The sequence below is a fragment of the Drosophila sulfurigaster genome, chromosome 3, assembly GCF_023558435.1.
Source record: "Drosophila sulfurigaster albostrigata strain 15112-1811.04 chromosome 3, ASM2355843v2, whole genome shotgun sequence".
In the NCBI taxonomy this organism is placed as follows: domain Eukaryota; kingdom Metazoa; phylum Arthropoda; class Insecta; order Diptera; family Drosophilidae; genus Drosophila; species Drosophila sulfurigaster.
The window spans coordinates 39,749,629-39,766,981 of NC_084883.1; the positions used below are offsets into that span (position 1 = coordinate 39,749,629).

The window sequence follows — 17,353 nt, forward strand, 5'->3', positions numbered from 1 at the left end:
CCGTGAGTCTCACGGCAGTCACGACTCAGAACAAGCGCGATCTCGTTCGCATTGTTGTTGTTATTGTACTCTCACTGCCGCTTGCTATCTCATTCTGGCGCGCCAACTGAATGAAAGTCGCTCTCTCAAAACTTCAGAACGAGCAACAGTTGGAAAATCTTATTGGACTTGGCGCTCTTGCGCTCTTGCTCAATTTTGCTCTCAATCAGCTGTTTAAATATGTGCGCGTATATTTTTGTCTTTGAGAAAAAAAACATTCGCTCTAAATACTATTGCACTTAAAAGTAAACTGCCCCCCGCTACCAAAAATGATAAAACGAATCTCTCTCAATGGGAACGTGCAATGTCGGAGAAAAAGGCCAGTATATCCTGTATGTTAAATTCCAGATTAATCATGGCGCCCGCATAGCATTTCTGTATGCGCTCCTCGAGATAATTGTACTGGGCTATGAACTCCTCCTGCATGGCATGCCAAACGACCTGCAGCAGATTCTCTTCCTCGCACAGATGCTTGTCCACCTTCTTGTAGAGGTTCTCCAGGCCCTTTTTCACCTCCCTCGCCGGATACTGGCTGATGACCTTGCGCAGCTCCTGCTTGGAAAAGGCCATTTGATAGCTGATCTCCGTTTCCTTGACGCCCTGGGCCACCTTCTGCTGCACGCCTTCAAAGAATTGCTAAAGAAGGAAATGTCATTAGAGGCAATCGTTAGGGTTTTGCAATCTAACTTACGTTGAGCTTCTCCAGCGGTCGTCCGAAGTACTGCGTCACATATGCTTTGAGTGCATCGTTGTAGCGCAACTTGGCCTCCTTCTTGAGCGCATCTAGACCCGGCACCTTGAGCTGTGCCAGAAGTGCGTACATATGATGATAGTTCTCCATGCGCACCACCTGCGACGGCGTCTTTGGATGCTCCTGCGAATGCATGCTAATGCCCTCGAAGATGGCATTGACCAGCTGGAGATACCACTTCTCCATGTCGGTGCGACGATCCGATTTGCGAAAGATGCCCTCGGCCGTTTGGGCAAAATTCTCAAAGTTCTCCACATAAGGCAGAATGGCTTTCGAACGTTTGGGCAACTTGGCCTCCTTGATGGATTGCAGCTGCTGTTGCATGAAGCGATCAAAGTTACGCTTGACCTGCACCAAGGCCGAGGCGAAGGTCATGCTGAGAAAGGAATGTGTGTCCTGGGCGGACATGACGTGCTGCGTTAGACGCACCAGCACATAAAGCGAATAGCTAAGCAATTGGAGAACAGCATTAGTTAAGTGTTGAATGAGAAAATAAATAGATGATTTTCTTACAAGCTGTCCACGCGCTCAAAGCTTTGTATGAAGCTGACCAGCTCGGGCTCCAGGCAACCAAAGAGACCCATCATCAGCTTGCGCACATCCTCGTTGATCTGGCGATCGAGGCGCTTTTGCGGCACCGCAGCTCCGTCCGTAGGAGACACCATTGAGGCATTGAAAGATTGGGACATCTCATTACCTTTGTCTTTGTCCTTGCCCACCTCGAGCGTGGTTTGCGTGTTCTTCGTTGTCGGACTTATCACATCCATTTGAAAGAAGTTGATGCAGAACAACTGTTCCTGCAAGGCAATCGGTTCCAGCTCCGCCAACACTTTTTCCAGCAACGCATCGAAACGCACGCGATCAGCGCTGTCCACCCCAGGACCCCATTGCTCTCGATTGATGCCCAACGTGCCATAGGGAATGGTTGACACTGCGGACTTACGCGACGAACTAGACATGTCTAGATCCTCACGAGAACTGCGCAACTTATCGGACACTTGCAGCTTGGCCTAAGTACAAATAATTAGCAAAAATATACATGCTATAAAATGATTCATATCTTACCAGATTAAAGAAGTTTCGCACATCGCGATCGTAGATCTTGCTCAGCGATGCCGTGTAAACACGCATCAGGCCATCGTAGGTCTTGCGATCCATTGCCTTGGACCAGTGCATCAGCTCCGTGTACGGCGTCAACTCGCGATGCACATTTGAGTGATTGGGCAGCGTCAATTCGGTGCTCGTCAATGGCATATCGCCAATCTCGTTGCCCAAATGGATGAACAGATTGTTGAGGAAACGACTAACTGTTGCCGAGAACTTTTGTTTCCATTTCTCGAAGCGTTTTCGCTGATCCTGCACAGCTTCTAACCGCAGTAGCGTTGGATCAATGTCGCTGTTCATCGCCTGCTGCAGACATTGAGCTGCTGTTATGGCTGCTTTACGTCCCGCTGCAGTCTTCAGATCCGGATCATCCAATGCTTGTTGCTGGCTATGCGGCAAGTCCAGTTGGCTCTACAGAGGTTAAGGATTATATTAAGAGTTTAAACAATAAAATCGATACGAGTATAAAGTGGATTTCTTCGCTTCATACTTCAACCAGTATTTATTAAACACTCAAGTCCGAAATTGTTAATTATACTTACGATAACTTTATTGAGTTCCCTCATGAGTTTGATGTTGTTGTTGTTGGCTATCTCGATCATGGCATTCTTGCCACCAATCTTCTCCATGGTCTCCTTCACATGTCCCAGAATATCTTCATAGCTATCCAGACGGGTTTCAAACTTGTCCGCTTCCGTAATGGCATTATCAATGTGCTCCATCATCTTCAGCACTTTTTGCTCCGATGCGAGAACACTTTGCATATTGGCCTGGTGAATTCAAGAAATTAGCAACGAAAGGCAATAAACTTCTTTAATGTAACTTACGCCATCCAGATCATGCAGTTCTTTGGACAACTGCTCAATGAACTGCTCGGCATCCTTGATAGCAAAATCACACTCGGAGAATAGTTTGCCTAGCTCATTGGCCTCCTTATCAGTCAGCGCAGTGAACTCTTGTGCCTCCTCCTCGTCGTCCTCGTCATCTGAGTTGTGTGGCTTCTGCACAGCATTTCCAGCGCTACCCGCTCGCCCTGCTGCCAACTTCTCCGGCGACTTTTCGGAGAGCCAAGCCAGTGGAACATTACGAAACTCCGCTCGATGTGGGCCTCGCACATATTTCTGAATTTGCCTGTTGAGCACGGCCAGAAAGTTTTGTCGCTCATGCAGATTAAGGGCATACCACTTGTAGAGCTTCTCCAATTGAATGTCAAACTCATGCGTCTCAAACTGTTCGTTGCGCCCATCGATCCACTTGATCTCGTCCAGCTGCCAACTACGTTTGCGCTTGTATTCGCTCTCCCGCTGCTCGGACTGCTTCACCAGGCACAATGTGACCACGGGCACTGGCGGCGCTGTTGTCACTACACAAAGGTAACAGGCTCGCTTGTCTTTCTTCTTGAAAGTCTTTGTCACCGTCACCACGGAGAGCAAACGTTCGCCACTCCCACTGTTGCCGTTAGCATTGAAGAGTTCCTTTTGCAGTATGTGCTTGATGTTGGCCAAGGTGCCAATGGTCAGCATGGCTACGGAATGTTCGGGTAGTGATCAATCTTTATCTCAACCGTATAATTATTTCCAAAGCTTGAGAACGCCTCCACCAAAAACAGCTGATCGATGAGCCACCACCATCATCATCACGAACGCCAACTTCACGCGAGTCGAAAATTGCGCACAGCTAACTTAATAGTATTTTCAGTATTTCCTCAACTCTTACAGCTGTCCACACTGGTCGCGATACATAAGTAAAACACTGGTGAGTGCAAATTGTAGCAAAGAAAAAACAATATTGTAATAGAAACACAAATTATTTAAGTTATTGATATCATTTTAGCAAACATGTTGGTCAAGCACCTCGTCAAACAAGGACTGTTGTTCAGAAATGGTAAGTGCAAGCATATTAAATGTGTGTTTGTCATTCAATTTGTTAACCTTAAAAATTACATAATGTTGCTCCTGCATCATAAACTGGAATTAATTGATTTATTAATATGGAACTGAACTTGCAGCTGGCGCTATGTCGCGTGCTGCCTACCACGGTGGCGGACACCACCAGCACTCCACCATGAACGATTTGCCCGTGCCCGCTGGTGACTGGAAGGAACAGCACAGCCAGAACCAGACCAAGTACAACGCCGCCTTGTTGACCGGTATCCTGGTCTTGGCTGGCACCATTGGTTTCGTAAGTCATCCGTTCATCTCTCATCGCGGTCTTGCTAATGATTTGCTATTTGATTTGCAGGTGAAGTCGTCCGGCTTGATCCATCTGAACTACAGCCCTCCCAGCAACTTGGATTAAGTGCATAAAACCACGTACATTGCAGCAGTTAATAATATGTGTTAAATAAGCTTAAAGTGGCGCAATAGTAAATCACAAAAACTCAACAAAACTACTTGTTATCCTGTAATTTATTTCATATTTTCTAGTAGACGGGACCATCGTCCATGTTATCGTCCTCCTCATTGTAGGCTTCGCCATTGTCAAAGTAGTCGTTGGCATAGTCGTTCTCCTCGTCCATCTCATCATCCAATGCTGCCTCGGGATCCTCTTGCTCATCCTCTCGCTCCGAGTCAGACTCCTGTTTGGCCTCATCGTTGTCATTGTCGCCGCCGGCGCCAGCGCCACTTTTGAGCTCCTTCTGCTCCAACTGTTTCAGTCTATCCTCGATGTTCTTGTTCTTCTTGGCAACTTGTTTGGGCCGCAACTCAGCTGCAGTTCGCTTTCTGCTTGTGGAATTCAGCTCTCGCGGCATGGCTTTGTAGTTAAACTCGGCTTGTGCGCGATGTTTAAGGCGCTGTATTGCTTTCTAAAAGGGATTATAACATTAATCTATGTTAAGGGGAATCTATGGCAATAGCTGGTTGCTTACTTCTCGCCAATCCTTGACGTCTGTTTTCTTCTTCTCCTGGCTGGCAGAGATTATGTAGTAAGGCGAATCCCGCATGCGATTCAGAAAGTCTTCTTTCCACAGCAGTTGATAGCTTTGCGCTGTGGTTGTCTAAAGTTAGATTAAATCACTCAATTATTATTATTATATTATATTTAAGCTGCGCTTTGTTTTTTGTTTTGGTAAATAAATCAGAATTTTCTGAAATTCAAATGTTCTAAAAATTAAGACGGAACATTTTGTTGCATACGTAGCACTGCCAAAGTTTTAGTTTCCTATTTTTGCCAATTTGTGTAAAACACAAGTTATTTAACTGCTGGTGGCTCTTTTTATAGCAGCACTGTAGCAATAACAATGCATATTAAACTCACCTCTAGTGTGATAGGCTTGTTGAGTACCGGAGGAAATGTTGGCGGCGGCGCCGACTGCACTTGGGGCATGTCCTTGCCCACACAGCCCAGCGCCTGCATCTGCTCCGCCGTCAGCGAGCCCGTTTTACCACCGCGACCTCGTCCTGCCATCCTTAATGTCTATATATTTAGCTTACTAATAAATGCTCACGTTTGTTTATGTTTTAAACTGTGCACGCGTTCATTTCGATCAGCTGTTTAAAGTTTAAACAGGGCTACAGCATCTAATGCGCTCAGAGTTGCCAGACTTTTACACAGCAAATAAAAAAGAACAGCTTTTAAATTATTAACGAACATACACAATTTAATTATTGCAATTTGCACTTTAAGCTTACAGCTAAAACACTTAAGTTACTACACATATTAATATCAATAATTAATGTTGGGCAATGATTTGCAGCTATGCGATATACAGTATTTAATTAATTTCTATTGCAGCAGATTCAGGTTCATCATCTTCAGTTGGCGTTAAACCGACCTTTTGCATCAGTTCGGTCAACTTTTGAGCCTTACGATCCTCGTTGTGGGCAATAACCGTGCAGAGATGTTCCGTGAGCAGCTCCTTCTTCTCGGATGCATTGTGCAAATCGATTTTCGCCTTCAGAAATTGAGCCTCAATCTTAACATACTGTTTTCTATAATAAAAAGTACAATTAGAATCTGATAAGTAGTACAGTTAATCGAGTTCTTACTCAACATTTGCAAAGTGGATGCAGGCAGTGTCAATCTGCTTGCGTAGCAGCGCCACATCCACGGCAAGATCACTCTCCAGCTTGGAGAGCTCATGACGAATCTCTTCGATTTTGCGAGATTCGGCGGCAGTTTTTTGCGTATGCTGTTCGATCGCTTTGTAGAGCATTTGTTTCTTTTGTTTATTCTGCTCTTCGATCATCTTGCGATGCTGCTCGAAATCCTTTAGTGAAATACCCTTAAAGGGGGAATCGGTGCTTAGCCTCTCTTCATTTGCAGAATCAATGGTGCTGTCAGCAGCGGAAGCAACAACATCATTATCATTTCCTATGCTGCCTAGCTTAATGATTGAGCTATCATCGAGAACTTCGCTATCGCCGCTTGTTGCAGACGTGGCAGCTTTGCCATTATTATTGTTGTTGTTGATGGGTCCACAGTAGAGCGCCTGAACAAGTGACTCTGAGAGTCCGCCATCGAGATTGAATGATTCAACACTAGGCGTGGGAGTTGCTGGCGCTGTGGGCGTGGTGGATCTTGATTTCGATTTCGTTTGTTGTTGAGACTTCGGTTGTTGTTGTGACTGTTGCTGCTTTCGCAATTGATCGGCCTGGCGGAAGAGCTTATCCGGTTTATCCGTCTTATCCGGCATGCGCCTTATACCCGGCTGGCTCATGAGTATATGCCTTGCTGCAAGTTAAAATAAGCACACACACATGCACGCACACACGTACGTTAATAACATTTGTTTTGTTTAGCGCACGCACACAATCAAAACAAGCCAAATCAAGTTAGGCGCTTGTCTGTTATTTACCTCTTTCATTGTTGGCTCGACCGCCTTGTTTGTGTCCTGTGATTTTGAGTATTTCGTCGTGACTAAACCCATTAAATTTTTCAGCCATAATGAGTTTTTAATAAACAATTATCCATTAGCTTCTCACAACACATCAGCAAAAGCAAACACGGCGTTTGTCGTTGCCAGATCGTTACCGCTTGATGATCACACTCAGTGCTGCCAATCTCGCCGTATTCCCGACAAATTTAACTCTTGGGCAACTGTCCAAATCATTTAAATTAGTTGAAATTTGATCTAGCAATTACGTTTATATTTTTGTGCTATTCATTCATGTACTCCTTTTGAGGCCTTTTATTTTAAAATTTCCAATTTAGAAAAATATGCACAAGCTAGAACAAATACCAGATCGCTTGACCTTCCGATAACTTTTTAATTTTATCGATATCTGGGTTCTTCGCGCCTTCATATTCAAATTTAAATCATGAAATTCATTCAGAAGTGAAAACAGCATGGATTTCAACAATTATTCTGTATGCGCAGCATTTCAGTTTTATTTAAGTGTTTTCTTATTCTCCAATTGTGAAAATAATTTTACTAATCGCAACCAACTTATAATTTTTCAAATAAATATAAGGTTTTCATTGTAAGACTTTAATGCCCAATTCGGCTCGCAATTCGTGCACGTTTTGCTCCCAACGCTGCTCCCAATACACGGGCATCAATGGGTTCATCTGCTTACCATTCTCGATGGCCCACGGCAAATAGCGCTTCAAGTACTCTCGACGTTGCCTAAAAGTAAACAGCGAAACATCCAAAAGTGGCACACGCATGTGTCGTATTATTTGGCAATTAACCCAATACAACCACATAAGTCACAAGAACTGGCAACTCACTTGGGTCGCAGACGCACTGCGCCAAAGACAGCGCCGCCATAGCACATCGGCAGTCCAGTATTTAAGGCTTCCACCCACTTGACCGCCACCTCGCCTAGCATATTCGTTGGCATGTTAAGTACAGTGTGAACGAGATCATGGCACTCCCGATAGCGGGTCATCAAATAGGCCAGCTTAGGATCATCGAGAAAGCGCACCTCCATGCGTGTATCGGGCGTCACTTGCTGCGCATATGAAAAGTTAATTCATAGGGATTTCATTTTGGGAAAAGCTCTAAGAGTAGAGAGCTACATTTTTATTTCCAATTTGTATTTGCCTTATTATTTTCAAATGTTATTACTAATCTAACTAATGTATTATAAAATATTTGTTAAATGTAAATTTTAATATAAAAGTGAATATTTATAAAAAAAATATAAGGATAACTCTTATCGTATAAAAATGGTCGAAGTTTTAAATAAAAAATGAATAATGACTTCATAATTTTGTATCAAAAAGTAAGATTTACTCTTCTATTAAAACAAAAAAAAAGTTTTGATTGTATTCAAAACGTTTTATTTGGTTAATTTAAATTCTTTGCCAGTCTAATCAATTTCTAATACTAGTTTTGCCTTCCAATTTAATATTAACTTGTTATTTTTGTATATATTTTATATTTATGGTCCGAACAAAAATAAGAATGAATCTAAAATGTCTTCTTTAAACACCTTCAAGAATTTTTTTTAAAAACTCCTGTTTTAGTCATAAATATTTAATTTTAAGTTGACTAACAATAAGTCTCATTTTGTTTAATAGACCTCATATCACTTTTTCAAAAAAGAACCGTGTAAAAAGATTTATTGTTTTTTCCCTTTAATTTATTCATTATTCAATTGTCTGCTACCTGCTATATTGTGACTTACGTTATCTTTAAGGAACTTAGCGTAGGTGGCACCGAAGGTATCCGGCGGCAACGCCTCCAAACGTTTGAAGTCAATGGTCTGTGTGTTGATGCGTGGCTTCTCAGCGAGGATGCGTCGTCCTTCCTCGCTGCTTTGCATGCTGTCCAGAATATTCCACAGTGCATTCTCGCCCGTCGTTTCGCCCAAGCAGGCGATCATGTCATGGCTAACAATGAGCAGTGATTTAAAATGCATGTGATTCATTAACTGGAAATACTAAAAATAATTTTGTACCGTCGTGGATCGAGTAGAGCGGCAATGGACGAACCCGCCCCGAGGAGCATTCTCTGGAACGGGGATATCTGTATGCGCTGCTTGAGGTATTCTCGCTCAAAGTCATCCAATTCCTCCGTGGGCGCTTCTGTGACCATGGTGCGGAATTGTGCCTGGGGCAGAGAACGCTGCCAGCTTCGCTGAGCCAATGGCAAAGTGCTTTGACAGCAACGTCGCATCATAGCTGTGGAGACAAGTGAATTTATTTGACACTTTCCTAAGTTGCGCTACGATCTGCTGACAAAAGCAGTGTATGTCAAGTGTATGACTTTTCCACCTGCAATTCATCTCCACACACATTGCAAACACTTCTCAACTCCTAACACCTTTGCAGTTGACCTCATCAGTAAATACAACACCAGCAGCAGCAACAACAACAGCATAAAGAGGCCCCAGTGATTATGTATGTATGACTCGGCGGCTCTTCGATGCGACCCTGAATACCTGTCCATAAATTAAGCGGCGCTTTGTACGTGGCTTCAATAATGTGTATTTAGCCGCAGCTTCAAGTGAACAATTTGTCAGTAGAAAGAGATTCAGAAGTAAACATTGCCGCCCCACAACGGTTTATGTTAAAGACCGAAAGCAATCCAATAACCGGTTTTTTTTCTACTTTTTTGGTGACTTCCACTCTTTGTTTATAATCACAATTGAACCTTCAAAAAGCAAAAAAGAAAAATAACAACCAAACAGCCAGAGCAATCCATCCGACCGGCAACTCATCTATCTTCTGTTCCTCTATTTAGTTATTTCAATTTTTTATTATTTTCGTTGCTTTTTTCTTGTTTTTTTTTCCGATGAGTAATTTGCACAGTTGACACATGAATATACATAAGAGTACTATATATAAGATTAGTTTTGAATATATAATTATAATATATACACAAACATATGTACGTAGTTTAATCATATTTAGACGAGATAAGCATTGCAGTGCTCCAAGATAAGAGTGTAATAGTTGAAGCTGAAACCATTTTATAGAGGTCTTAGATTCGGGTTTATCAACGCAATTATAAGGAAATAGACTTCCGTTTCATCTAACAATAGTATCATAACTCGAAACTGGAAATTTGCATTTGAACGCACTCTTGGCCTCATAGCTGACATTTTAGAGCTCGTAGATTGAGATTATAAGGAAAAACTAATCAAATCTTATGTAGGAACTAAAAACTTTAATGTCAATTAAGAAACTAACTTCAACTTTTGCTCAATTAAAAATTATGTTCAAATTTAAGATTACAAGGAAACAATTATCAGAAACAAGTTAATTCAGAAAAAGAAAGAAAATGATTTATAGAACTGAGAACAAATTCTCATTTTTATGATTATTTGAACTTCATTTTGTAAAGATTTAGACTCGCGTTAAATGGGATAAAAATATACATATATGGAAATTAGAAGCATTTACATAAATTAACACGTTCAGCTATTGCACAATTATTTATAAATATCGCTTATTGAAAAGTAAACAAATTAATTCATGTGGTCAATTTAAGGGGATTTAACATGATTAACAATAAATTTTCACGACTTAAGCACTTATGTACATAGAGAAATGTGCGAAATGAAAAAGGGTATTTCAGTAGCTTCCATATCTTATCATCGTCTGCTCTATTTCTCTGTGTCGCATGGCAATCTTATCAAGTTGTGCTGTGGGCTACATCAACAAATTGGTGTGCTACATTTTACAAATATATTTAGATTCAATTATCGTTTTATCTATTGTTATGTTGGCGTTTGCGTTTCATTCTCTTAACTTATGACACTTTTAAATTACTATTATCATAATTATAATAATGGATTTTGTGGCTCAGCAATTGCATAGAGTAGTAAATTTACAAAGACTTTTTTTAAATTACATAAGAGCTAATGAAATATGTTTAAATACATAACTACATATGTACAGTTGCAATTATAATGCTAGTTACACAGATCTGAACTCTGATCTCTCAATTCTCCTCTCTATTGGTAGAAACAAACGTTTATGGCTTTGGCAGAATTGCTCTCTCTCTCTTTCTTCCTCTTCTCTTCATATATATCTCTCTTTACTAGACACTCTCTCCGCGAGAACTGGGCAGATGGGATTGCTTGTCCGGTGCTTGCTTCCGCCGGAAGGTCACGTAAGTGTACAACAAACTGGCCATGACGCTGATGTTGATGCCAATGCAGTTGAGCCACGAGAACACATAATCGCCTCCAATAAACATGCCCAGATATGTAACGCAAATGTTCTTGAGGCAACCCACAATCGTTGTGGTCAGCGCCGAATTGAATTGCGTGCACACAATGGTGCTGTAGGAGAGTATGAAGCCCATGACACAGCTGAGCAGGAATTGCAGCACAAATGCGGGATCATTCCAGCTGGGAAAATCCAACGCCTTCTGCAGATCTCCCGTGAAATAGTTAATCAGCAACGCCGGCAAGAACATGAACAACGAATTGTAGAACATTAAACCGTATTTGCCAATCTCCGAGGTATCCAGTTTCTTCTTCACGTACACGCCATTGGAGGCGGTCAGTGCATTGGTTATCATCACATACGTGTAGCCTTGCATATTGAAGGAAAGATCATCCGAGGCAGCTATCAAAGCGCCACCAATCATGGCATATACACTGATCTGTACTGCGGTCGTGGGGCGTACACCGAGTATCTTTAGCTCCAGCAGCATTGTCATCAAGATGGAGAAACGTCGCAGTGCCGCAAACATTGGCAGACTAAGCGCTTTGGTGCCACCCAGGCCAAAGATCATGTTGAAGCCGAAGATCAAGGGCAGCGGAAAGATCTTGGCGAACGTATTGCGCTGCAGCGGCGGATAGTTGACCAGCTTCAGACGTTTGCCGGCGCCCAGCACCACAATGCTGGCGGTTAATTGGCCCAGGCTAAGGAACAGGAACGAGGGGAAGGCGTATGAGGTCAGCACGGTTTTGTTGACCACTGTAATCATGAATGACGAGATGCCATAGAAAACGGCGCTGCCAACCTTCTTTACAAATACCGCTGAATCGGCTTCCTCGCGTTCTCTGTCTCGCTCGCGCTCCTTGTCCCTATGACTGTGACTAGAAGAAGCATTCAACAGGGCTCCATTTGATTTTGCCTCAGTGTCGCTGTTATCGCTGTTGTTGCTGGCATCGAGCAGCGGCGCTAAATCCAGCGCCGTGCTGCCACCACGCGATATACTCATCTTTTGATTGTTTTTGTACTTTTTTCTTTATTCACTCCCTTTCGCTCGTCGATTGTTCTAAGTGTTGTTGTTAGAACGTCAAGTTATGCATGAGTGTGTGTGAGTGTTGTTATGCACTTATCACTTTAAAACTATTCCATGCCGTATTTCGTAATTGTTATTTTATATCCAAACATCACCGAAGCACACACATATTGTTGTAAAACGTTTCAGCGGAATTATTTTTTCTTTGCGAAAGAACACTATTTTTACCGACACAACGCGCGTCTCGCTCGCTCTCTCGCAAATGAACATATGGCCAGCGGTGTGACCAGACTAAGTCTAGCCAAATAAACATGATTGCTCAATAAGAGCTGACTCGAAGAAATACCACGCGAAAAAGCTGCGACGGATAAATACCACACGATAAAACAAGCACTTCACAATTCTATTATTTGCACATTAGTTTTGTTCTTAAAAACAACTTAATCATTTGTGCAAACTTACGCTGAGTGGAAAATTTTGTGTGGGGTAAAACCCAGTAACAACGTTGAATTAAATGCAAACAGTATCAATGAGCACAATAATCATAAAAGGCTTATGACTGCCGCTGCTGCTGCCGGCGAATGATGCTATTTGATAACTACGGTTTTTGATCACCATTATACTTACTGTAACAATATTAGTTTAATGTACACAACACTACGCAATTTTATACAATTTATAGCAAAAAAGAACACACTTGTCAGAGTTATTATTGACACAGCTGTTGCCTAAGAATGTTACCTGAACACTGGTTATTCCCTCTTGGCAACCAATGACAACTCTGGCTGAAACAGCTGATATCAGTTTTCGGAGTTTTCGCAAACAAACAAAATCACAATTGTAGTTTTGTGTTGATTTGTAGCAAAAATAGAAAACATAATGAGCAGCTCTAAGAAAAGAAGTAAGGATGAACAAATACCGAAGCCAATTAGCATCAAGAAGGAAAAATCGGAGGAAGACCGCACGCTGCAGCCCATTTCCCACTATATTGATGACCGCCTGGAGCTGGTCAAGCAAATCTTTGGCACCCTGAAGCCAAAGACTATCATGAATCTAGCACCAGAGTTTCTTAAGGTAAGTGGAATGTCAATAGCAGTGAATGAAATTGAAGGTTAACTCTAAATATGCAGAAGACGAGCTTAGATGAAATCGAGGAACTTTGTTTAAATGAGCTGCTTTGCATCTCCACTAAACGTTTGAAGTCCATCATAGCGGACACTCGCTGTCCCACAGATACTGAGAGTTCCGAGGACTCGGATGTGGAGCACAAAGAGGGTAAGTAGGCAGCCCATGTCAAAACTGGGAATTACTTTAAATTAGTGTCTTTACAGAGCACATTTCGCTGGAAGAGATTTCATCGGACAGCGACATTGGAGGCAGCGAAACACGGCGCGGTAAGTGGGGAATCCATCTAAAAACAATCCGCCCAAGAATTTCACTTTCTAGTCTTACCTTACATACATTTAATTTGGTTTGTTTTTATGAGTATTGTCTGTACAACTGCACGTCATGTTCGAATTGGGAATTCAGGTGCCATACTTGAACTTCTCGCAGTTGAACACAGGCGCCACGTAGAAAGCACGCAATATGCAAACATCTTCACCAATGCCCAGCACAACATTGTTATCTTCCTCCTTGCCCACTTCGAGTGTGACCACAAAGTCACCCACTTCCAAGCAGCCTTTGCGCCGCATATAATCCACACCAAACTCAATCGGGCTGTAACCGCACTCATTGAGATCGGGCGTATAGATCACAGGATGCATATTACGGCGCAGATGCAAAGCCCGTGCCAAATCAAACTTGCAACGGACTGTCGCTTCATCGTCATCTTCGAGCAACGGCATCATCATATAGACGGGACAATATATCTCGGAACGTGCCAATGCCACACTAGCATTCTCACACTTGGTAAATACAAATATCGCCTGGCATTCAATGGTCGATATGGTGCGTATGATAAAGTTGATGATTGTCTGATACGATGTGAGAATACTCTTGACCTGCTGCTGGTTTTGCACGACACCAACGCGATAGTCTCGAATGGGCATCAGTTTCTTGACAATCAGCGGATATTTGTTGCACCACGGACTCTTTTGCATGTGAATGGCATCGATCTTCCAGAGAAACTCGTGCAACTCGAAGCGTTTGAAGTCATTGCAACGCTCCAGAGGCACAGTGCCAATCACCGGCTTCTTTTGGCAATGAGCAATGGGCAAAGCATCCTCCATGATGTAGTTGTAGACACAACAATTGACCCCAAACATGTCCGGTATCCAAATGTAATCCAGCAGCTTAATAATGCCAAGTAGATCAAGCATATTATTGCGCACATACTCAAAGTCAATGCAGCCAATCAGCTTGAACTCGTAATTCGCTTTAATCGCCATCGACAGCGATCGCAAAAAAGATTTACAGCGTATCTTTGGCATGACCACATAGTGAGCATTAAGACTCGCAGCACGTTCCAGATCGCTGGTGAAGAGCTCTGCATACATTTCGGGTGCCAGCGCATTGCATTGTCGCGGCAGTTCAATGAAGTCATAAGAAGACAACAGCCCAGCATCGATGATCAGAACAGCCAGCGCTTCGTGCAATGTTTTGACCACACGACAACGCACCTCGCGTCCGATGAGCAGCACATCATTCAAACGTATTGAGCTGAGATACGCATGCAGATTGATCACATACACAATCTCCCTGAATCCAGCATAGCGATAAGCTACATCCGTCGTTAAAGTGAGCACAGCACCGCGTGCCAACATTGTTGTGCAGTTGTTGCGCAATCGTCCAACGCGGCAACAGTCGCCATTGATCTCAGCAGCCAATCCGGTGGCTGTGCGCAACTCACGTTCATCTGCATGCGCTGAGATGGCAATGTTCAGGGTCTCCATGATGGTGGCCAGTTCGTCGGGCTTGAAGGCCACCATGTCCACGTGGAAGGTGAAGGTGCCGTGTTCGAGCATGCGACGCAGTTCGTCGTGCGTCGTCTCCATCACAACTTTGGCTACCAGGCCCATGTGGTAGTAGCGACGACGACGTCGTTTACGCGCATGCTTCTCGTGCGCATCGCAGGCGGCTTTAAACTCACGCAGACGCTGCTCCAAATCCTTTTGGCCATTCAAACGCACTGTGAACTTGTCGGGATCACGTTCGCTTTCTTCCTGCTGCTCAACCGGCTCCTCGTTCTCCGTGTTGGTAGTGCTCACATCCTCCATTGCTTTGGCAGCCATGACTTGCAATTTTAAATTTTTATTTTTTTTTTTTTTTAACACTTATTTTTTTGCTTGTTTTTGAAATTTGTATTTGTCTCTTTTGCAGCTAAGAAATTGCGAAAATCGAACGCTAAAAGAGCCGATAAAACCAATGAAAATAAAGAACGTAAGTTGATATAAATTCTAATCAAGTTTGAAAGCAATTGCCTACTAGAATTTATACTTAACTTCTCACAACTCTCAATGAATTCCAGCGGATGGACAGATCAGTGTGCTGGAGCTGCTGGAATTGCAGGCTAGAGCTCGAGCTATACGCTCGCAGCTGGCAATGGAGCCGATTACCAAGATTGAGGTGAAATCCGACGATGAGGAGGAGGAGACGAGCAAACGGTCATCAGAGAAGGAAAAGTCTAGAGAAAAGCGCAGTCATAGGAGCTCTGAGCAGTCGAGCAGCAAGCGCAAGTCAAGCGAACAGTCGAGAAGAGAGCAGGCACAAACCAATGGTAGCAAACCCAAGGAAATAACAGCTCCAGCACCAGCTCCAGCGCAAAAGAAGATCAAGCTAAAGCGTAATTATCGCACCTCGACCAAAACACCAGAAAAGGAATTAACACCAGTTGTTAAGGCAACAAGTCAGCCAGAAATAAGTCAAGATAAGTCCGATAGATCTCGTTCAGCTTCGCCGGATGTGATTCCCATACCAGCGGAACCGGAAACGCTGCTGATAAGCGACAGCACCGACGATGAGGCAACCGTAAAGCCAAAAGAGCCAATAGAGCAGGTAAAAGTTGTTCCAGCTCCAATCCCTGAGCCAGCGCCAGAGCCAGCTGAGCTAAGCGAACCCGAAGAGGGTGAGGTGAGAGAAGAAAGCGAAAATGAGACTGAGGCTGAGCCAGTGAAGAAGACAGCAGAGGAAGAGCTGCCAATTGAAGCAACAACTGTGGAGACTGAGAAACCAGTTGAAATAGCTGCTGCTGAAGCAGTTCCTGTTGAATCGACAGATGTTGAGAAGCCCTCCACTAGCAATCAGCCAATCGTCGAGGCAGAGCAGCCACAGCTAAGCAGTTCCATTGTGGACGACGAGGATCAGAACGACGATGTCATTTCCATAGGCGGTGATCTAGAGCACGAAATGATTGCAGAGTTGGCCGAGGTAACAGATGAGCCACCAGTCAAAGTGAAGCCCGAGAAACTACCAGATCCCGAGGAGGAGGACAACGATGTGATATCGTTAAACACCAGCGAGGATGAGCACGAAAAAACTGCAGGAAACGAATTCTGAGGTAATTTGCAATAATACGAGTGAATACTTTAAACTAAAAACGATTTAATGTGCTTTCTTTTTTTCGCATTTGTTTGCAGTCGTGGCGTACACGCTATCTGAAGAGCTCGAAGGTTAACCAGGTGCTCGCGGCATCGCGATTGGGAAAACGTGTGCGTGATAAAATCAAGGAGTCGAAACGTGCCCAAAAAAAAAGCACAGCGAGGCCAAAGGGAACGGCGATGAAAAGTCATCGAAGCAGTCACAGCAGCAGCAGTTTACCTCGAAGCACGAGGATGGCTCCATGGAGCAATACCAAGAACTTTTACAGCACCGACAGCGCAAAAGTTCCAACAGCAGCAAGGGCGACAAGTAAACGATTCTCAGACTGTTTATTGAAAAGTCGCTCCGAGGAATATTGCCTAGACGCAAAATTATATAGCATATAAAAACTCAAATAAAAATTCAGGTCTCCAGCAAACGCACAGAAAATTTGAATATTTCGTGTTAAGCGCATATTTGATTTAACTGTATTTTCTTCTTTTTTCATTATTTGGGCATACTCTTTAAAAGCAAGGTTGCATTGCTGAGCTGTTTAAAAATGTAACAGGCAGAATATGAAATGTAATTGAAAAGAATTTAATTATAAAAAAATAAACTTATATCTTATAGATATAGAGAAATATAATATATATAATTAGTATACGCTGACGATTTAAGGCAATTTTAAAACAGATTTATTATACAATGAAATAAGCTGAAATAGATTGATGTAATTTTTATAAATGTAATAAAGACCACAATAATTTATTAACAAAAGTTAAATATAATTTCCATTTACAACTGAACTCACATCTTATATAAAATATATTCAAATCAGTATATTTGAA

General features: G+C 42.8%; 8 protein-coding genes across 8 annotated transcripts; 2 read left to right on the plus strand and 6 right to left on the minus strand.

Annotated features, from left to right (window-relative positions):
* Positions 1-210: 210 nt before the first annotated feature.
* LOC133843529 (exocyst complex component 1) lies at positions 211-3,519 on the minus strand. Its single transcript, XM_062277128.1, has 6 exons — positions 2,722-3,519; positions 2,437-2,664; positions 1,856-2,305; positions 1,304-1,800; positions 731-1,238; positions 211-675 (listed from the first exon to the last, which is right to left on the minus strand). The coding sequence occupies exons 1-6, from the start codon at positions 3,415-3,417 to the stop codon at positions 328-330; spliced, it is 2,727 nt and encodes a 908-aa protein (XP_062133112.1). The 5' UTR covers positions 3,418-3,519; the 3' UTR covers positions 211-327.
* Positions 3,509-4,286, plus strand: LOC133843535 (uncharacterized). The gene is made up of 4 exons (XM_062277134.1): positions 3,509-3,649; positions 3,728-3,778; positions 3,903-4,075; positions 4,136-4,286. Exons 2-4 carry the CDS (start codon positions 3,733-3,735, stop codon positions 4,190-4,192), a joined length of 276 nt encoding a protein of 91 aa, XP_062133118.1. The 5' UTR covers positions 3,509-3,649; positions 3,728-3,732; the 3' UTR covers positions 4,193-4,286.
* Positions 4,285-5,389, minus strand: LOC133843534 (DNA-directed RNA polymerase III subunit RPC7). Its single transcript, XM_062277133.1, has 3 exons — positions 5,153-5,389; positions 4,764-4,892; positions 4,285-4,700 (listed from the first exon to the last, which is right to left on the minus strand). The coding sequence occupies exons 1-3, from the start codon at positions 5,300-5,302 to the stop codon at positions 4,317-4,319; spliced, it is 663 nt and encodes a 220-aa protein (XP_062133117.1). The 5' UTR covers positions 5,303-5,389; the 3' UTR covers positions 4,285-4,316.
* An 85-nt stretch (positions 5,390-5,474) lies between these two features.
* Positions 5,475-6,875, minus strand: LOC133843532 (RAB6-interacting golgin). The gene is made up of 3 exons (XM_062277131.1): positions 6,693-6,875; positions 5,884-6,568; positions 5,475-5,826 (listed from the first exon to the last, which is right to left on the minus strand). The coding sequence occupies exons 1-3, from the start codon at positions 6,778-6,780 to the stop codon at positions 5,610-5,612; spliced, it is 990 nt and encodes a 329-aa protein (XP_062133115.1). The 5' UTR covers positions 6,781-6,875; the 3' UTR covers positions 5,475-5,609.
* A 322-nt stretch (positions 6,876-7,197) lies between these two features.
* LOC133843533 (ubiquinone biosynthesis protein COQ4 homolog, mitochondrial) lies at positions 7,198-12,747 on the minus strand. Its single transcript, XM_062277132.1, has 5 exons — positions 12,615-12,747; positions 8,743-8,965; positions 8,470-8,674; positions 7,568-7,791; positions 7,198-7,463 (listed from the first exon to the last, which is right to left on the minus strand). The coding sequence occupies exons 2-5, from the start codon at positions 8,961-8,963 to the stop codon at positions 7,313-7,315; spliced, it is 801 nt and encodes a 266-aa protein (XP_062133116.1). The 5' UTR covers positions 8,964-8,965; positions 12,615-12,747; the 3' UTR covers positions 7,198-7,312.
* On the minus strand, positions 9,510-12,268 carry LOC133843531 (UDP-sugar transporter UST74c). The gene has a single exon (XM_062277130.1). The coding sequence runs from the start codon at positions 11,961-11,963 to the stop codon at positions 10,830-10,832; it is 1,134 nt and encodes a 377-aa protein (XP_062133114.1). The 5' UTR covers positions 11,964-12,268; the 3' UTR covers positions 9,510-10,829.
* A 111-nt stretch (positions 12,748-12,858) lies between the features above and the next one.
* On the plus strand, positions 12,859-16,839 carry LOC133843536 (protein bangles and beads). The gene is given in 8 exon segments (XM_062277135.1): positions 12,859-13,061; positions 13,118-13,262; positions 13,319-13,381; positions 15,309-15,368; positions 15,457-16,460; positions 16,462-16,485; positions 16,565-16,664; positions 16,697-16,839. Coding segments are annotated over 8 exon segments (1,734 nt in total). The 5' UTR covers positions 12,859-12,866.
* On the minus strand, positions 13,427-15,314 carry LOC133843530 (uncharacterized). Its single transcript, XM_062277129.1, has one exon. The coding sequence runs from the start codon at positions 15,218-15,220 to the stop codon at positions 13,514-13,516; it is 1,707 nt and encodes a 568-aa protein (XP_062133113.1). The 5' UTR covers positions 15,221-15,314; the 3' UTR covers positions 13,427-13,513.
* Positions 16,840-17,353: the final 514 nt, after the last annotated feature.

Excerpts from the sequence above, each read along its gene's own strand:
- LOC133843533 (XM_062277132.1), bottom strand. The coding sequence starts at position 8,963 with ATGATGCGACGTTGCTGTCAAAGCACTTTGCCATTGGCTCAGCGAAGC. Across the intron at positions 8,675-8,742 it reads GCTCTACTCGATCCACGACG|CCATGACATGATCGCCTGCT; the intron begins GTACAAAATTAT and ends GCTCATTGTTAG. Across the intron at positions 7,792-8,469 it reads CTAAGTTCCTTAAAGATAAC|CAAGTGACGCCCGATACACG; the intron begins GTAAGTCACAAT and ends TCATATGCGCAG.
- LOC133843532 (XM_062277131.1), bottom strand. The coding sequence starts at position 6,780 with ATGGCTGAAAAATTTAATGGGTTTAGTCACGACGAAATACTCAAAATC. Across the intron at positions 6,569-6,692 it reads TCGAGCCAACAATGAAAGAG|CAAGGCATATACTCATGAGC; the intron begins GTAAATAACAGA and ends TTTAACTTGCAG. Across the intron at positions 5,827-5,883 it reads ATCCACTTTGCAAATGTTGA|AAAACAGTATGTTAAGATTG; the intron begins GTAAGAACTCGA and ends TTTTTATTATAG.
- LOC133843534 (XM_062277133.1), bottom strand. The coding sequence starts at position 5,302 with ATGGCAGGACGAGGTCGCGGTGGTAAAACGGGCTCGCTGACGGCGGAG. Across the intron at positions 4,893-5,152 it reads ACAAGCCTATCACACTAGAG|ACAACCACAGCGCAAAGCTA; the intron begins GTGAGTTTAATA and ends ATCTAACTTTAG. Across the intron at positions 4,701-4,763 it reads ACGTCAAGGATTGGCGAGAA|AAAGCAATACAGCGCCTTAA; the intron begins GTAAGCAACCAG and ends AATCCCTTTTAG.
- LOC133843535 (XM_062277134.1), top strand. The coding sequence starts at position 3,733 with ATGTTGGTCAAGCACCTCGTCAAACAAGGACTGTTGTTCAGAAATG. Across the intron at positions 3,779-3,902 it reads AGGACTGTTGTTCAGAAATG|CTGGCGCTATGTCGCGTGCT; the intron begins GTAAGTGCAAGC and ends CTGAACTTGCAG. Across the intron at positions 4,076-4,135 it reads TGGCTGGCACCATTGGTTTC|GTGAAGTCGTCCGGCTTGAT; the intron begins GTAAGTCATCCG and ends TTTGATTTGCAG.
- LOC133843529 (XM_062277128.1), bottom strand. The coding sequence starts at position 3,417 with ATGCTGACCATTGGCACCTTGGCCAACATCAAGCACATACTGCAAAAG. Across the intron at positions 2,665-2,721 it reads AACTGCATGATCTGGATGGC|GCCAATATGCAAAGTGTTCT; the intron begins GTAAGTTACATT and ends TGAATTCACCAG. Across the intron at positions 676-730 it reads GACCGCTGGAGAAGCTCAAC|CAATTCTTTGAAGGCGTGCA; the intron begins GTAAGTTAGATT and ends TTCCTTCTTTAG.
- LOC133843530 (XM_062277129.1), bottom strand. The coding sequence starts at position 15,220 with ATGGCTGCCAAAGCAATGGAGGATGTGAGCACTACCAACACGGAGAAC.
- LOC133843531 (XM_062277130.1), bottom strand. The coding sequence starts at position 11,963 with ATGAGTATATCGCGTGGTGGCAGCACGGCGCTGGATTTAGCGCCGCTG.